The sequence below is a fragment of the Oncorhynchus clarkii genome, chromosome 8, assembly GCF_045791955.1.
Source record: "Oncorhynchus clarkii lewisi isolate Uvic-CL-2024 chromosome 8, UVic_Ocla_1.0, whole genome shotgun sequence".
Lineage (NCBI taxonomy): Eukaryota > Metazoa > Chordata > Actinopteri > Salmoniformes > Salmonidae > Oncorhynchus > Oncorhynchus clarkii.
Window position 1 is genome coordinate 481,580 of NC_092154.1, and position 18,421 is coordinate 500,000.

The window sequence follows — 18,421 nt, forward strand, 5'->3', positions numbered from 1 at the left end:
ACGCAAACTCGACTCTCAACCTTCAAGTCTCTACTGAAGACTCATCTCTTCAGTGGGTCATATGATTGAGTGTAGTCTGGCCCAGGAGTGGGAGGGTGAACGGAAAGGCTCTGGAGCAACGAACCGCCTTTGCTGTCTCTGCCTGGCCGGTTCCCCTCTTTCCACTGGGATTCTCTGCCGCTAACCCTATTACAGGGGCTGAGTCACTGGCTTACTGGGGCTCTCTCATGCCGTCCCTGGGAGGGGGTGCGTCACCTGAGTGGGTTGATTCACTGATGTGGTCATCCTGTCTGGGTTGGCGCCCCCCCCCTCCCCCTTGGGTTGTGCTGTGGCGGAGGTCTTTGTGGGCTATACTCAGCCTTGTCTTAGGATGGTAAATTGGTGGTTGAAGATATCCCTCTAGTGGTGTGGGGGCTGTGCTTATAATCTCCACCCGGCACAGCCAGAAGAGGACTGGCCACCCCACATAGCCTGGTTCCTCTCTAGGTTTCTTCCTAGGTTTTGGCCTTTCTAGGGAGTTTTTCCTAGCCACCGTGCTTCTACACCTGCATTGCTTGCTGTTTGGGGTTTTAGGCTGGGTTTCTGTACAGCTCTTTGAGATATCAGCTGATGTACGAAGGGCTATATAAATACATTTGATTTGATTTGATTTGTGCAAAGGAATGATGACGGCACGTGTTTCCTTGCAGGTAACAATGGTTGACAGAGGAAGAACAGGAACAGTGATTCCAAGCACCACCCTCCCTTTGAAGCTTCCAGTCTGTTACTAGAACTCAATCAGCATGACAGAGTGATCTCCAGCCTTGTCCTTGTCAACACTCACCCCTGTGTTAACAAGAGAATCACTGACATGATGTCAGCTGGTCCTTTTGCGGCAGGGCTGAAATGCAGTGGAAATGTTTTTGGGGGATTCAGTTCATTTGCATGGCAAAGAGGGACTTTGCAATTAATCTGATCACTCTTCATAACATTCTGGAGTATATGCAAATTGCCATCATACAAACTGAGGCAGCAGACTTTGTGAAAATTAATATGTGTGTCATTCTCAACTTTTGGCCACGACTGTGCAGTGTATTCAGAAAGTATCCTGACCCCTTATTCTAAAATGGATTGAATACATTTTTTCCCTCAATAAAATAAATGAAAACCGGTGAATTTTAATCAGTAAATGAAAAAAAAAACAGAAATACCTTATTTACTTAACTCGAAATTGAGCTCAGTTCCATCCTGTTAACATTGGTCATCCTTGAGATGTTTTTCAACTTGATTGGAGTCCACATGTGGACTAGATTAGACATGATTTGGAAAAGCACACCTGTCGACATAAGGTCCCACAGTTGACAGTGCATATCAAAGCAAAAACCAAGCCATGAGGTCGAAAGAATTGTCCGTAAAGCTCAGAGACAGGATTGTGTAGAGGCACAGATCTGGGGAAGGGTAACAAAATATTTCTGCGGTATTGAAGGTCCAATAACACAGTGGTCATCATTCTTAAATGGAACAAGTTTGGAACCACCAAGACTCTTCCTAGAGCTGGCCGCCAGGCCAAACTGAACAATAGGGGGAGAAGGGCCTTGGTCAGGGAGGTGACCAAGAACCCGATGGTCACTGACAGAGCTCCAGAGTTCCTCTGTGGAGATGGGAGAACCTTCCAGAAGGACAACCATCTCTGCAGCAATCCACCAATCAGGCCTTTATGGCAGAGTGTCCAGACAGAAGCCACTCAGTAAAAGGCACATGACAAGTCTCAATGTCCTTGAGAGCACAGACTTGAACCCGATCGAAAATCTCTGGAGACTGTGCGGCGACGCTCCACATCTAACCTGACAGAGCTTGAGAATATCTGCAGAGAAGAACGGGAGAAACTCCTCAAATACAGGTTTGCCAAGCTTGTAGAGTTATACTCAAGAAGACTCGAGGCTGAAATCGCTGCCAAAGATGTTTCAACAAAGTACTGAGGATAGGGTCTTAATACTTATGTAAATGTGACGTTTTTTATTTTCTAAGATATTTGCAAAAATGTCTAAACAACCTGTTTTTGCTCTGTCATTATGAAGTATTGTGTGTAGATTGATGAGGGGGGGGACAGTTTAATCCATTTTAGAATAAGGCTGTAATGTAACACAAGGAAAGGTCAGGGCGTATGCACTGTATATCTACAAAAGTAAGAGCTTCTATTACCCGTTTGAGTGATTAATAGCCTACTGATTCTGTGAACACCAAGCCTCATGCAACATGGCAGATAAAGCTATTTCACCGATGCGGCTTGTTTTTAATATTTTTTTTGCTGTAATTAAGGCTTTGCCATTTCATTTCTTTAGAACTTAGAATTGATTCAGTGTCGTTTACACAGTTCCAAACAGAGAGAAAAATGATAACTGCACCCGTTTGTCACACACAATATGCAGTTCTCGCTCCTGTACCCTCCTTTCTATTCATCTCCTTGTTCGTAGTATTATCACCATTATAACAATAAGTAATGTCATTATCATTAGTAGGCTTTGTATAACACCCTTGTATAACCACCATGGAGCTTCAGGCCTAAGAGCGTGTCCTGTTCAGTCTTGATACTGTTACTTAGGCCTATATTTCAATATATAGGCTACTGGATAAATCAAATCTTTCATTCGTTCATGCCATCACACAGCATGAGACATTAATGCAATCAAACATTTTTTTTAAAATTAAATAACAAAGGGCGCTTTGAATAATTATCCTAAAGAATAAATAATCCGCAATTCACAAACGCATGCAACTGTTTTTCGTCTACTGTAATAAAGGCTTTCTATATATTTTTTTGTTGTTAGAACAGACTCTCTGGTAGAATTATTTAGTGTTTACACCGTTCCACATGGTCAAAACAAATAAGTGTAATCTGACTGTTTGGCATAATAATACTCATGCAACTCTTGGTCCTCCTTTGTCTGGATCTCATTTCCACAACTAAGTCAAATGTCTTCCACAGATCTGACTTCCCCTGTCCCCCCCTGAACAACCAGTCAACATTCCCTGTTCCCAGTTTATTTTTCACATCATCCACATCCATTTTGCTGTCATGTGTTACTGTGTTCAGAGTTTGTTAGAACCAATTTATTGATACCGACACTCACACGTTTCACATAAAGAGAGCGAGGGGTTGAGGGAATGTTTTTCAGAGAAAAAAATGGGATTTCAGTAACAGAACTTTGCAGACAGAAACAAGGAACTGAATGGCTGAAATGATGTTGCAGCTACACCATGGACAGCGTGATAAACACTGCTCTGCTGTGGTGCCTTTTCTCTGTAGTAGGGAGGAGAGAGGGACAACATGCGCCAGTCACACAGGCACTGTGCTGTCATTGTTTTAAACACAGTGTGACCATCAGGCTCTTCATCCATTTGTGTCTTAATTAATCAAACAGTGTGCTGAAAGCATCAGAAAAGCTCAGTGCCTATGTTGTTGATTTATTCAAACACAAAGGGTGTCTATGTATGGAAAAATAAGTCGCAACATTTAGACCAATCGATTGGTCGAAAGAACAGGACGACTCTCGGGTGACAACATTTTATTTTTTTTTTGGGGGGGGGGGGGGACAGTCCTGGTCGTCACGTTACAAAGCTTCCGTTAGCCCCTGTTCTACTGCACAGCTAATGACTCGGTCTACAGACAACAGTATAGAGGTCCCTTGTGAGACCATATGCTGGTGCGGTTGGCCCTGGGTTCCTCCTAATGCAAGACAATGCTAGACCTCATGTGGCTGGACTGTGTCAGCAGTTCCTGCAAGAGGAAGGCATTGATGCTATGGACTGGCCCGCCCTTACAGCCCAACACCGTGCAGGACGTTTGGCATATGCCAGAGAACACCAAGATTGGCAAATTCGCCAATGGCGCCCTGTGCTCTTCACAGATGAAAGCAGGTTCACACTGAGCACGTGACAGACGTGACAGAGTCTGGAGATGCCGTGGATAATGTTCTGCTGCCTGCAACATCCTCCAGCATTACCGGTTTGGCATTGGGTCAGTCATGGTGTGGGGTGGCATTTCTTTGGGGGGCCGCACAGCCCTCCATGTGCTCGCTAGAGGTAGCCTGACTGCCATTAGATGAGATCCTCAGACCCCTTGTGAGACCATATGCTGGTGCGGTTGGCCCTGGGTTCCTCCTAATGCAAGACAATGCTAGACCTCATGTGGCTGGACTGTGTCAGCAGTTCCTGCAAGAGGAAGGCATTGATGCTATGGACTGGCCCGCCCGTTCCCCAGACCTGAATCCAATTGAGCACATCTGGGACATCATGTCTCGCTCCATCCACCAATGCCATGTTGCACCACAGACTGTCCAGGAGTTGGCGGATGCTTTAGTCCAGGTCTGGGAGGAGATCCCTCAGGAGACCATCCGCCACCTCATCAGGAGCATGCCCAGGCGTTGTAGGGAGGTCATACAGGCACGTGGAGGCCACACACACTACTGAGCCTCATTTTGACTTGTTTTAAGGACATTACATCAAAGTTGGATCAGCCTCTAGTGTGATTTGATAAATTTGATTTCCATTGATAATTTGTGTGATTTTATTGTCAGCACATTCAACTATGTAGAATATTTCATTCATTCAGATCTAGGATGTGTTATTTTAGTGTTCCCTTTATTTTTTTGAGCAGTGTATTTTTAAACCTGCATATTTAGCTAAAATAAATCCAGGTTAGCAGGCAATATTAACCAGGTGAAATTGTGTCACTTCTCTAGTGTTCATTGCACACAGAGTCAGGGTATATGCAACAGTTTGGGCCGCCTGGCTCGTTGCGAACTAATTTTCCAGAATTTTACGTAATTATGACATAACATTGAAGGTTGTACAATGTAACAGCAATATTTAGACTTGGGGATGCCACCCGTTAGATAAAATTGCGGAACGGTTCCGTATTTCACTGAAAGAATAAACAAAATGTTTTCGAAATGATAGTTTCCGGATTCGACCATATTAATGATCAAAGGCTGGTATTTCTGTGTGTTATGTTATAATTAAGTCTATGATTTGATAGAGAAGTCTGACGGTAGGCACCAGCAGGCTCGTACGCATTCATTCAAACAGCACTTTCGTGCGTTTTGCCAGCAGCTCTTCACAATGCTTCAAGCATTGAGTGGTTTATGACTTCAAGCCTATCAACTCCCAAGATTAGGCTGGTGTAACCGATGTCAAATGGCTAGCTAGTTAGCGGGGTGCGCGCTAATAGAGTTTCAATCGATGACGTCACTCGCTCCGAGACTTGGAGTAGTTGTTCCCCTTGCTCTGAAAAGGCTGCGACTTTTGTGGAGCGATGGGTAACGATGCTTCGAGGGTGGCTGTTGTCGTTGTGTTCCTAGTTCGAGCCCAGGTAGGGACGAGGAGAGGGACGGAAGCTATACTGTTACACTGGCAATACTAATGTGCCTATAAGAACATCCAATAGTCAAAGGTATATGAAATACAAATGGTAGAGGGAAATAGTCCTATAAATACTATATTAACTACAACCTAAAACTTCTTACCTGGGAATATTGAAGACTCATGTTAAAAGGAATCACCAGCTTTCATATGTTCTCATGTCCTGAGCAAGGAACTTAAACGTTAGCTTTCTTACATGGCACATATTGCACTTTTACTTTCTTCTCCAACACTTTGTTTGCATTATTTAAACCAGATTGAACATGTTTCATTTATTTATTTATTTATTATTTATTTGAGGCTAAATTGATTTTATTGATGTATTATATTAAGTTAAAATAAGTGTTCATTCAGTATTGTTGCAATTGTCATTATTACAAATAAATTAAAAATATATAAAAAAAATTGGCTGATTAATCGGTATCGGCTTTTTTTGTTCCTCCAATAATCTGTATCGGCATTGAAAAATCATAAATCGGTCGACCTCTACAACAGTAGAACAGGAGCTAATGACTGTTTCATCAACTTCACACTATAGTGGGTTGAAAATACGATGACATTGCTAAAGTCGCCAAATAATTAGTAGGAAACAACTTTGCCACTTATGTCGTCAAATTTACTTTAGAGACAAAAATAGCTGTCAATGCTAAAATGAGATGGTGTCCCCTCAATCTTAGCTAGCTTAAGTTATACTACATCCAAAGTAAATATGGCGACATCAAAGATGGCAAAGGGTTAGGGAACTACTAATTATTTGCCTCTTTTTTAAATGTCATTGTGTTTTCCAAGTCACAGCACTATAAACCAAATCTTCATCAGCAATTATTGACGATGCATTGAGTAGAACGCTCAGTCGGGCATTAGTCATAAAACAAAAGTTCAAACCAATAGTGACGAAACGTACAACCCATGAATAGGCCCTGCTGAATAGGCCCTGCTGAATAGGCCCTGCTGAATAGGCCCTGCTGAATAGGCCCTGCATCACCCAATGTCTTTAAAAACGACACCATGGCCGGGCCAGTAGAAACAAAGATACCATTTGACCCTGTACAAACACCTCCTCCACTCACCATATCTGTAGTTTGATCTTCTTTCCCTGGAGTTCAACAGTTTTGATCTTGAAGTCTATTCCTGGAAAACACAAAGAAACACATCAATACATACCTCCTTTAGAGTAGTGACCTCTACAGAGAAACACATTAGAAAGTCGAATAAATCCATGTAATATAGCCTACACCTTCACAATGTGTAACTGTGGTGTTTATGTCGCACTGCTTTGCTTTACCTTGGACAGGTCACAGTTGTAAATGAGAACTTGTTCTCAACTGGCCTACCTGGTTAAATAAAGGTGTTCTCAACTGGCCTACCTGGTTAAATAAAGGTGTTCTCAACTGGCCTACCTGGTTAAATAAAGGTGTTCTCAACTAGCCTACCTGGTTAAATAAAGGTGTTCTCAACTGGCCTACCTGGTTAAATAAAGGTGTTCTCAACTGGCCTACCTGGTTAAATAAAGGTGTTCTCAACTGGCCTACCTGGTTAAATAAAGGTGTTCTCAACTAGCCTACCTGGTTAAATAAAGGTGTTCTCAACTGGCCTACCTGGTTAAATAAAGGTGTTCTCAACTGGCTTACCTGGTTAAATAAAGGTGTTCTCAACTGGCCTACCTGGTTAAATAAAGGTGTTCTCAACTAGCCTACCTGGTTAAATAAAGGTGTTCTCTACTAGCCTACCTGGTTAAATAAAGGTGTTCTCAACTGGCCTACCTGGTTAAATAAAGGTGTTCTCAACTGGCCTACCTGGTTAAATAAAAGGAGAAAAAAGTGGTCCATCACCCAAAGGACATCCAGCCAACTTGAGACAACTGTGGGAAGTATTGGAGTCAACATGGGCCAGCATCCCTGTGGAACGCTTTCGACACCTTGTAGAGTCCATGCCCTGAAAAATTGAGGCTGTTGAGGGAAAAATTGGATGAAACTCAAAATTAGGAAGCTTTTCTTAATGTTTTTATTTTTATTTTTTTACACTCAGTGTAGATCTTTCATTCTAATTTAAAGCAAGCCTAATAAGGGTTAGATCCATTCAATGTTTCTACGATTTGTTTAGTTTGGGTTTTGTACATCAGCTTCAAAGAGCAGAAAATATTTTAATTTCAGAAACCATGAAGTGACAGCACGCCCCATCAATGTTGAAGCGGCGGCAGTGGAGTATATCGAGATCTTCAAGTTCCTCGGTGTCCAAATGACTAGACTTAAATGGTCCAAATACACACACAGTCGTGAAGGGCGGCGAAACACTGCCTTCGGGCCGTCAAATCCTGAAAAGGTTAAACAGCTGTACCACTGACAATAGCACCGCCTTTGATCAAATTGAGCTAGAGGGTAGTGCGGACCATATATCACTAGGGCCGAGCTCTTTGCCATCCAGGACCTCTATATCAAGCGGTGTGAAAAAGGCAAAAAAAACTGAAATGGTTTGGCGAGATCGTTGTGAAAGAACTTGACTGGCCAGCACAGAGCTCTGAACTCAAGCCCATCGAACACCATTGGAATGAGACAGGTGCATGATAGTGGCCCATTCAAATTGTCACAAGCGCCAAATAAAATTTGATACCTGTTGTATTAGTCACATGCGCCGAAAACAAGTGTAGAACTTAGTGAAATGCTTACTCACAAGCCCCAAACTAACAATGGCGTATAAAAAATATGAATAAGATAAGAGTAACAGGTAGTTAACCTTTTGGGGTAGGGTGCAGCATTTTCACTTTTGGATGAATTGCGTGCCCAAACTGAAAGGCCTCCTCTGTCCCAGATGCTAATATATGCATATTATTATTGGATAGAAAACACTGAAGTTTCTAAAACTGTTTGAATGATGTCTGTGAGTATAACAGAACTCCTATGGTAGGCAAAAGCCTGAGAAGAAATCCAAACAGGAAGTGAGAAGTCGAATTTCAAAACAGTGCCCATTTAAATCCCTGATAGTTATGGATGTGATTGCACTTCCTAGGGCTTCCATTAGATGTCACCGTCTTTAGAACCTGTTGAGGATTCTATCATAAAGGAGGGCTCATAGGAGCTATTTGAGTGAGTGGTCTGGCAGAGAGACTCGGTCTCATGACGCGCACTCCCGACAGTTTGCTCCCGTTCCAATGCTTTTCTTCAGACAATGAATTTCTCCGGTTGGAACCTTATTGATGATATATGATAAAAACATCCTAAAGATTGATTGCAGACATGTTGTGACTTGTTTCTACGACCTGTAACGGAACATTTTGAGTTGTCGTCATGGAGGAAATGGTCACGCCTCATGAAGATGGATTACTGGGCTGAACACGCTAACAAGTGGCTAAATGATGGGCTTTATGGAACAAATCAGTCATTTATTGTCAAACTGGGATTCCTGGGAGTGCCTTCTGATGAAGATCATCAAAAGGTAAGTGAATATTTAGTGTTTTTTCTAACTAATGTTGACTCCAAGATGGCGGAGTTGTCTTTGGCCGTATTGGGGTGCTGAGCGCCGTTCTCCGTAAAGTTTATATTTTATTTTTTTATCTGGCACAGCAGTTGCATAGAGGATCAGTCTATCTTTAATTATGAGAATAACACTTGCATCTTTTATCAATGTTTATTATGAGTATTTCTGGGAAAATCACCGGATGTTTTGGAATCAAAACATTACTGCACGTACGGCGCAAATGTAAACTGAGATTTTTGGATATAAATATGAACATTATCAAACAAAACATACATGTATTGTGTAACATGAAGTCCTATGAGTGTCATCTGATAAAGATCAAAGGTTTGTGATTAATTTGATCTATATTTCTGCTTTGTGTGACTCCACCTTTGTCTGGAAAAATGGCTGTGTTTTTTTGAGTTGGCTATGAGCAAACATAATCATATGTTGTGCTTTCGCTGTAAATCATTTTTGAAATAGGACACCATGGGTAGATTAACAAGATGTTCATCTTTCATTTGCTGTATTGGACTTGTTAATGGGTGAAAGGAGAGAGCGCAGAAAGAGAGAGAGGAGAGAAAGAGAATAGAGAGAGAGGAGAGAAAGAGAATAGAGAGAGAGGAGAGAATAGAGAGAGAGGAGAGAATAGAGAGAGAGGAGAGAATAGAGAGAGAGGAGAGAATAGAGAATAGAGAGAGAGGAGAGAATAGAGAATAGAGAGAGAGGAGAGAATAGAGAATAGAGAGAGAGGAGAGAAAGAGAATAGAGAGAGAGGAGAGAAAGAGAATAGAGAGAGAGGAGAGAAAGAGAATAGAGAGAGAGGAGAGAAAGAGAATAGAGAGAGAGGAGAGAAAGAGAATAGAGAGAGAGGAGAGAAAGAGAATAGAGAGAGGAGAGAGAGAATATAGAGAGGAGAGAGGAGAGAAAGAGAATAGAGAGAGAGAAGAGAGGAGAGAGAGGAGAGAGAGAAGAGAGGAGAGAGAGAAGAGAAAGAGGGAAGAGAAAGAGGGAAGAGAAAGAGAAAAGAGAAAGAGAAAAGAGAAAGAGAAAAGAGAAAGAGAAAAGAGAAAGAGAAAAGAGAAAGAGAAAAGAGAAAGAGAAAAGAGAAAGAGAGAAGAGAAAGAGAGCGAGGAGAAAGAGAGAAGAGAGCGAGGAGAGCGAGAGGAGAGAGAGAAAATAGAGAGAGGAGAGAGAGAGAATAGAGAGAGGAGAGAGAGAGAATAGAGAGAGAGAATAGAGAGAGAGTAGAGAGAGAGAATAGAGAGAGAGGAGAGAGAGAGAATAGAGAGAGAGGAGAGAATAGAGAGAGAGGAGAGAGAGAGAATAGAGAGAGAGGAGAGAAAGAGAATAGAGAGAGAGGAGAGAAAGAGAATAGAGAGAGGAGAGAAAGAGAATAGAGAGAGAGGAGAGAAAGAGAATAGAGAGAGAGGAGAGAAAGAGAATAGAGAGAGGAGAGAAAGAGAATAGAGAGAGGAGAGAAAGAGAATAGAGAGAGAGGAGAGAAAGAGAATAGAGAAAGAGAATAGAGAGAGAGGAGAGAAAGAGAATAGAGAGAGAGGAGAGAAAGAGAATAGAGAGAGAGGAGAGAAAGAGAATAGAGAGAGAGGAGAGAAAGAGAATAGAGAAAGAGAGGAGAGAAAGAGAGGAGAGAAAGAGAATAGAGAGAGAGGAGAGAAAGAGAATAGAGAGAGAGGAGAGAAAGAGAATAGAGAGAGAGGAGAGAAAGAGAATAGAGAGAGAGGAGAGAAAGAGAATAGAGAGAGAGGAGAGAAAGAGAATAGAGAGAGAGGAGAGAAAGAGAATAGAGAGAGAGGAGAGAAAGAGAATAGAGAGAGAATAGAGAGGAGAGAGAGGAGAGAGGAGAGAGAGAATAGAGAGAGGAGAGAGAGAATAGAGAGAGGAGAGAGAGAATAGAGAGAGGAGAGAGAGAATAGAGAGAGGAGAGAGAATAGAGAGAGGAGAGAAAGAGAATAGAGAGAGAGAGGAGAGAGAGAGAAGAGAGGAGAGAGAAGAGAAAGAGGGAAGAGAAAGAGGGAAGAGAAAGAGGGAAGAGAAAGAGAAAAGAGAAAGAGAAAAGAGAAAGAGAAAGAGAAGAGAAAGAGGAGAGAGAGGAGAGAGAGGAGAGAGAGGAGAGAGAGGAGAGAGAGGAGAGAGAGGAGAGAGAGGAGAGAGAGGAGAGAGGAGAGAGAGGAGAGAGAGGAGAGAGAGGAGAGAGAGGAGCGAGAGGAGCGAGAGGAGAGAGAGGAGAGAGAGGAGAGAGAGGAGAGAGAGGAGAGAGAGGAGAGAGAGGAGAGAGAGAGGAGAATAGAGAGGAGAGAGAATAGAGAATAGAGAGAGGAGAGAGGAGAGAAAGAGAATAGAGAGAGAGAAGAGAAAGAGAATAGAGAGAGAGGAGAGAAAGAGAGAGGAGAGAAAGAGAGGAGAGAAAGAGAGAGAGGAGAGAAAGAGAAAGAGGAGAGAAAGAGAATAGAGAAAGAGGAGAGAAAGAGAATAGAGAGAGAGGAGAGAAAGAGAATAGAGAGAGAGGAGAGAAAGAGAATAGAGAGAGAGGAGAGAAAGAGAGAGAGGAGAGAAAGAGAGAGGAGAGAATAGAGAGAGGAGAGAGAGAATAGAGAGAGGAGAGAGAGAATAGAGAGAGGAGAGAGAGAATAGAGAGAGGAGAGAGAGAATAGAGAGAGGAGAGAGAGAATAGAGAGAGGAGAGAGAGAATAGAGAGAGGAGAGAGAGAATAGAGAGAGGAGAGAGAGAATAGAGAGAGAGAGGAGAGAGAGAATAGAGAGAGAGAATAGAGAGAGAGAGGAGAGAGAGAATAGAGAGAGAGAGGAGAGAGAGAATAGAGAGAGGAGAGAGAGAATATAGAGAGGAGAGAGAGAATATAGAGAGGAGAGAGGAGAGAGAGAATAGAGAGAGGAGAGAGAGAATAGAGAGAGGAGAGAGAGAATAGAGAGAGAGAGGAGAGAGAGAGAAGAGAGGAGAGAGAGAAGAGAAAGAGAGAAGAGAAAGAGGGAAGAGAAAGAGGGAAGAGAAAGAGAAAAGAGAAGAGAGAAGAGAAGAGAGAAGAGAGGAGAGAAGAGAGGAGAGAGAGGAGAGAGAGAAGAGAGGAGAGAGAGGAGAGAGAGGAGAGAGAGGAGAGAGAGGAGAGAGGAGAGAGGAGAGAGGAGAGAGGAGAGAGAGGAGAGAGAGGAGAGCGAGAGGAGAGCGAGAGGAGAGCGAGAGGAGAGCGAGAGGAGAGCGAGAGGAGAGCGAGAGGAGAGCAGAGGAGAGCAGAGGAGAAGAGAGGAGAAGAGAGGAGAAGAGAGGAGAAGAGAGGAGAAGAGAGGAGAAGAGAGGAGAAGAGAGGAGAAGAGAGGAGAAGAGAAGAGAAGAGAGGAGAAGAGAAGAGAGAGGAGAATAGAGAGGAGAGAGAATAGAGAGAATAGAGAGAGGAGAGAGAGAGAATAGAGAGAGAATAGAGAGAGAAAGAGGGAAGAGAAAGAGGGAAGAGAAAGAGAAAAGAGAGGAGAGAGAGAATAGAGAAAGAGAAAAGAGAAAAGAGAAAAGAGAAGAGAGGAGAGAGAGGAGAGAGAGAGAATAGAGAGAGGAGAGAGAGAGAATAGAGAGAGTAGAGAGAGAGAGAGAGAGAGAGTAGAGAGAGAGAATAGAGAGAGAGGAGAGAAAGAGAATAGAGAGAGAGGAGAGAAAGAGAATAGAGAGAGAGGAGAGAAAGAGAATAGAGAGAGAGAAAGAGAATAGAGAGAGGAGAGAGAGAATAGAGAGAGGAGAGAGAGAATGGAGAGAGAGAATAGAGAGAGGAGAGAGAGAATAGAGAGAGGAGAGAGAGAATAGAGAGAGGAGAGAGAGAATAGAGAGAGGAGAGAGAGAATATAGAGAGGAGAGAGGAGAGAGGAGAGAGAGAATAGAGAGAGGAGAGAGAGAATAGAGAGAGGAGAGAAAGAGAAAGAGAGGAGAGAGAGAAGAGAGAGAAGAGAGAGGAGAGAGAGGAGAGAGAGGAGAGAAAGAGAATAGAGAGGAGAGAGAGAGGAGAGAGGAGAGAGAAAGAGAATAGAGAGGAGAGAGAGAATAGAGAGAGTAGAGAGAGAGAAGAGAAAGAGGGAAGAGAAAGAGGGAAGAGAAAGAGAAAGAGGGAAGAGAGAAGAGAGGAGAGGAGAGAGAGGAGAGAGAGAAGAGAGGAGAGAAGAGAAGAGAGGAGAGAAGAGAGGAGAGAGAGAAGAGAGGAGAGAGAGAAGAGAGGAGAGAGAGAAGAGAGAGAGGAGAGCGAGAGAGAAGAGAGGAGAGAGAGAAGAGAAAGAGAAGAGAGAGGAGAGAGGAGAGAGAGAAGAGAAAGAGAAGAGAGAGGAGAGAGGAGAGAGAGGAGAGAGGAGAGAGGAGAGAGAGAGAATAGAGAGAGTAGAGAGAGTAGAGAGAGTAGAGAGAGTAGAGAGAGAGAATAGAGAGGAGAGAGAGAGAAGAGAGGAGAGAGAGGGAAGAGAGGAGAGAATAGAGAGAGGAGAGAAAGAGAATAGAGAGAGAGAGGAGAGAGAGAGAAGAGAGGAGAGAGAGAAGAGAAAGAGAAGAGAGGAGAGAAGAGAGAGAGAGGAGAGAGAGAGAGGAGAGCGAGAGAGGAGAGAGGAGAGCGAGAGCGAGAGGGGAGAGCGAGAGGGGAGAGCGAGAGGGGAGAGCGAGAGGGGAGAGCGAGAGGGGAGAGCGAGAGAGGAGAGCGAGAGAGGAGAGAGAAGAGAGGAGAGAGAGAAGAGAGGAGAGAGAGGGACGAGAAAGAGAAGAGAAGAGAGGAGAGAGAGGAGAGAGAGAGGAGAGAGAGGAGAGAGGAGGGAAGAGAAAGAGGGAAGAGAAAGAGAGGAGAGAGAGGAGAGGAGAGGAGTGAGAGGAGAGAGAGGAGAGAGGAGAGAGAGAGAGAAGAGAGGAGAGAGAGGGAAGAGAGGAGAGAATAGAGAGAGGAGAGAAAGAGAATAGAGAGAGAGAGGAGAGAGAGAGAAGAGAGGAGAGAGAGAAGAGAAAGAGAAGAGAGGAGAGAAGAGAGAGAGAGGAGAGCGAGAGAAGAGAGAGAGGAGAGCGAGAGAAGAGAGAGAGGAGAGCGAGAGAGGAGAGCGAGAGAGGAGAGAGAGAAGAGAGAGAGGGGAGAGCGAGAGAGGAGAAGAGAGAGAGAGAGAAGAGAGGAGAGAGAGGGACGAGAAAGAGAAGAGAAGAGAGAGAAGAGAGAGAAGAGAGAGAGGAGAGAGAGGAGAGAGAGGAGAGAGAGGAGAGAGAGGAGAGAGAGGAGAGAGGAGGGAAGAGAAAGAGGGAAGAGAAAGAGAGGAGAGAGAGGAAAGGAGAGGAGAGGAGAGGGAGAAGAGAGAGGAGAGAGGAGAGAGAGGAGAGAGAGAAGAGAGAGAAGAGAGAGGAAAGAGGAGAAGAAAGGAGAGAAGAGAGAGAGAGAGGAGAGAGGAGGGAAGAGAAAGAGGAGAGAAAGAGGAGAGAAGAAAGGAGAGAAGAAAGGAGAGAAGAAAGGAGAGAAGAAAGGAGAGAAGAAAGGAGAGGAGAGGAGAGGAGAGGAGAGGAGAGAGAGAAGAGAGCGAGAGGAGAGAGAGAAGAGAGCAGAGAGGAGAGAGAATAGAGAGAGAGGAGAGAGAGAGAGAATAGAGAGAGGAGAGAGAGAGAGAGAATAGAGAGAGGAGAGAGAGAGAGAATAGAGAGAGGAGAGAGAGAGAGAATAGAGAGAAGAGAGAGAGAGAGAGAATAGAGAGAGGAGAGAGAGAGAGAATAGAGAGAGGAGAGAGAGAGGGGAGAGCGAGAGAGGAGAAGAGAGAGAGAGAGAAGAGAGGAGAGAGAGGGACGAGAAAGAGAAGAGAAGAGAGGAGAGAGAGAAGAGAGAGAAGAGAGAGGAGAGAGAGGAGAGAGAGGAGAGAGAGGAGAGAGAGGAGAGAGGAGAGAGAGGAGAGAGAAGAGAGAGAGAAGAGAGGAAAGAGAAGAAAGGAGAGAAGAAAGGAGAGAAGAGAGAGGAAAGGAGAGGAGAGGAGAGGGAGAAGAGAGAGGAGAGAGGAGAGAGGAGGAGAGAGGAGGAGAGAGGAGAGAGGAGGAGAGAGGAGGAGAGAGGAGAGAGAGGAGAGAGAGAAGAGAGGAAAGAGAAGAAAGGAGAGAAGAAAGGAGAGAAGAGAGAGAGAGAGGAGAGAGAGGAGAGAGGAGGGAAGAGAAAGAGGAGAGAAGAAAGGAGAGAAGAAAGGAGAGAAGAAAGGAGAGAAGAAAGGAGAGAAGAAAGGAGAGAAGAAAGGAGAGAAGAAAGGAGAGAAGAAAGGAGAGAAGAGAGGAGAGGAGAGAGAGAAGAGAGCGAGAGGAGAGAGAGAAGAGAGCAGAGAGGAGAGAGAATAGAGAGAGAGGAGAGAGAGAGAGAATAGAGAGAGGAGAGAGAGAGAGAGAGAGAGAATAGAGAGAGGAGAGAGAGAGAGAGAATAGAGAGAGAGAGAATAGAGAGAGGAGAGAGAGAGAGAATAGAGAGAGGAGAGAGAGAGAGAATAGAGAGAGGAGAGAGAGAGAGAGAATAGAGAGAGGAGAGCGAGAATAGAGAGAGGAGAGCGAGAATAGAGAGAGGAGAGCGAGAATAGAGAGAGGAGAGCGAGAATAGAGAGAGGAGAGCGAGAATAGAGAGAGGAGAGCGAGAATAGAGAGAGGAGAGAAAGAATAGAGAGAGGAGGGAAAGAATAGAGAGAGGACAGAGAGAATAGAGAGGAGAGAGAAAGAATAGAGAGAGGAGAGAGAGAGAGAGGAGAGAGAGAGAGAGGAGAGAGAGAGAGAGGAGAGAGAGAGAGAGGAGAGAGAGAATAGAGAGAGGAGAGAGGAGAGAGAGAATAGAGAGAGGAGAGAGAGAAGAGAGAAGAGAGAGAGAATAGAGAGAATAGAGGAGAGAGAGAATAGAGGAGAGAGAGGAGAGAATAGAGAGAGGAGAGAATAGAGAGAGGAGAGAATAGAGAGAGGAGAGAAGAGAATAGAGAGAGGAGAGAAGAGAATAGAGAGAGGAGAGAAGAGAATAGAGAGAGGAGAGAAGAGAATAGAGAGAGGAGAGAAGAGAATAGAGAGAGGAGAGAAGAGAAGAGAGAAGAGAGGAGAGAGGAGAGGAGAGAGAAGAGAGGAGAGAGAGGAGAGCGAGGAGAGCGAGGAGAGCGAGGAGAGCGAGGAGAGCGAGGAGAGCGAGGAGAGCGAGGAGAGCGATGAGAGCGATGAGAGCGATGAGAGCGAGGAGAGCGAGGAGAGCAAGGAGAGCGAGAGGAGAATAGAGAGAATAGAGAAGAGAATAGAGAGGAGAGAGAGAGAATAGAGAGGAGAGAGAGAGAATAGAGAGAGGACAGAGAGAGAATAGAGAGAGGAGAGAGAGAGAATAGAGAGAGGAGAGAGAGAGAATAGAGAGAGGAGAGAGAGAGAATAGAGAGAGGAGAGAGAGAGAATAGAGAGAGGAGAGAGGGAGAATAGAGAGAGTAGAGAGCGAGAATAGAGAGAGAAGAGAGGAGAGAGAGAGAAGAGAGGAGAGAGAGAGAAGAGAGGAGAGAGAGAGAAGAGAAAGAGAGAATAGAGAGAGGAGAGAAAGAGAATAGAGAGAGGAGAGAAAGAGAATAGAGAGAGAGAGGAGAGAGAGAAGAGAGGAGAGAGAGAAGAGAGGAGAGAAGAGAAAGAGAGAGAGGAGAGCGAGAGAGGAGAGAGAGGGGAGAGCGAGAGAGAAGAGAGGAGAGAGAGAAGAGAAAGAGAAGAGAGAGGAGAGAGAGGAGAGAGGAGAGAGAGAAGAGAAAGAGAAGAGAGAGGAGAGAGAGGAGAGAGGAGAGAGAGGAGAGAGGAGAGAGGAGAGCAAGGAGAGCGAGAGGAGAATAGAGAGAATAGAGAAGAGAATAGAGAGGAGAGAGAGAGAATAGAGAGGAGAGAGAGAGAATAGAGAGAGGACAGAGAGAGAATAGAGAGAGGAGAGAGAGAGAATAGAGAGAGGAGAGAGAGAGAATAGAGAGAGGAGAGAGAGAGAATAGAGAGAGGAGAGAGAGAGAATAGAGAGAGGAGAGAGAGAGAATAGAGAGAGAAGAGAGGAGAGAGAGAGAAGAGAGGAGAGAGAGAGAAGAGAGGAGAGAGAGAGAAGAGAAAGAGAGAATAGAGAGAGGAGAGAAAGAGAATAGAGAGAGGAGAGAAAGAGAATAGAGAGAGAGAGGAGAGAGAGAAGAGAGGAGAGAGAGAAGAGAGGAGAGAAGAGAAAGAGAGAGAGGAGAGCGAGAGAGGAGAGAGAGGGGAGAGCGAGAGAGAAGAGAGGAGAGAGAGAAGAGAAAGAGAAGAGAGAGGAGAGAGAGGAGAGAGGAGAGAGAGAAGAGAAAGAGAAGAGAGAGGAGAGAGAGGAGAGAGGAGAGAGAGGAGAGAGGAGAGAAGAGAGAGAGGAGAGAGGAGAGAGAGAGAGAGTAGAGAGAGTAGAGAGAGTAGAGAGAGAGAATAGAGAGGAGAGAGAGGGAAGAGAGGAGAGAGAGGGAAGAGAGGAGAGAGAGGGAAGAGAGGAGAGAGAGGGAAGAGAGGAGAGAGAGGGAAGAGAGGAGAGAAAGAGAATAGAGAGAGAGAGGAGAGAGAGAGAAGAGAAAGAGGAGAGAGAGAGAATAGAGAGAGGAGAGAGAGAGAGTAGAGAGAGAGAATAGAGAGAGTAGAGAGAGAGAATAGAGAGAGAAGAGAGGAGAGAGAGAGAAGAGAAAGAGAGAATAGAGAGAGGAGAGAAAGAGAATAGAGAGAGGAGAGAAAGAGAATAGAGAGAGGAGAGAAAGAGAATAGAGAGAGAGAGAGAGGAGAGAGAGAAGAGAGGAGAGAAGAGAGGAGAGAAGAGAAAGAGAGAGGAGAGCGAGAGAGGAGAGAGAGAGAGGGGAGAGCGAGAGAGAAGAGAGGAGAGAGAGAAGAGAAAGAGAAGAGAGAGGAGAGAGAGGAGAGAGAGGGGAGAGGAGAGAGAGAAGAGAAAGAGAAGAGAGAGGAGAGAGAGGAGAGAGGAGAGAGAGGAGAGAGGAGAGAGAGAGAGAATAGAGAGGAGAGAGAGAGAAGAGAGGAGAGAGAGGGAAGAGAGGAGAGAGAGGGAAGAGAGGAGAGAATAGAGAGAGGAGAGAAAGAGAATAGAGAGAGAGAGGAGAGAGAGAGAAGAGAGGAGAGAGAGAAGAGAAAGAGAAGAGAGGAGAGAAGAGAGAGAGAGGAGAGCGAGAGAGGAGAGAGAGAGAGGAGAGCGAGAGAGGAGAGAGAGAGAGGAGAGCGAGAGAGGAGAGAGAGAGGGGAGAGCGAGAGAGGAGAGAGAGAGGGGAGAGCGAGAGAGGAGAGAGAGAGGGGAGAGCGAGAGAGGAGAGAGGAGAGAGAGAGAAGAGAGGAGAGAGAGGGACGAGAAAGAGAAGAGGAGAGGAGAGAGAGAAGAGAAGAGAGAGAGAAGAGAGAGAGGAGAGAAGAGAAAGAGGGAAGAGAAAGAGAGGAGAGAGAGGAGAGGAGAGGAGAGAGAGAAGAGAGAAGAGAGGAAAGAGAAAGAGGAGAGAAGAAAGGAGAGAAGAGAGAGGAGAGAGAGGAGAGAGGAGAGAATAGAGAGAGTAGAGAGAGTAGAGAGAGAGAATAG

The 18,421-nt window shown here is 44.8% G+C and overlaps 1 protein-coding gene across 1 annotated transcript in view; it reads right to left on the reverse strand.

The window, feature by feature from the left end:
• LOC139414862 (ras-related protein Rab-10) overlaps window positions 1-18,421 on the reverse strand; it is a 40,798-nt gene that overhangs the window by 13,264 nt on the left and 9,113 nt on the right. The window contains exon 2 of the mRNA XM_071162442.1: window positions 6,471-6,531. Coding sequence (XP_071018543.1) covers window positions 6,471-6,531 — 61 coding nt within the window. The remainder of the gene's footprint in view (window positions 1-6,470; window positions 6,532-18,421) is intronic.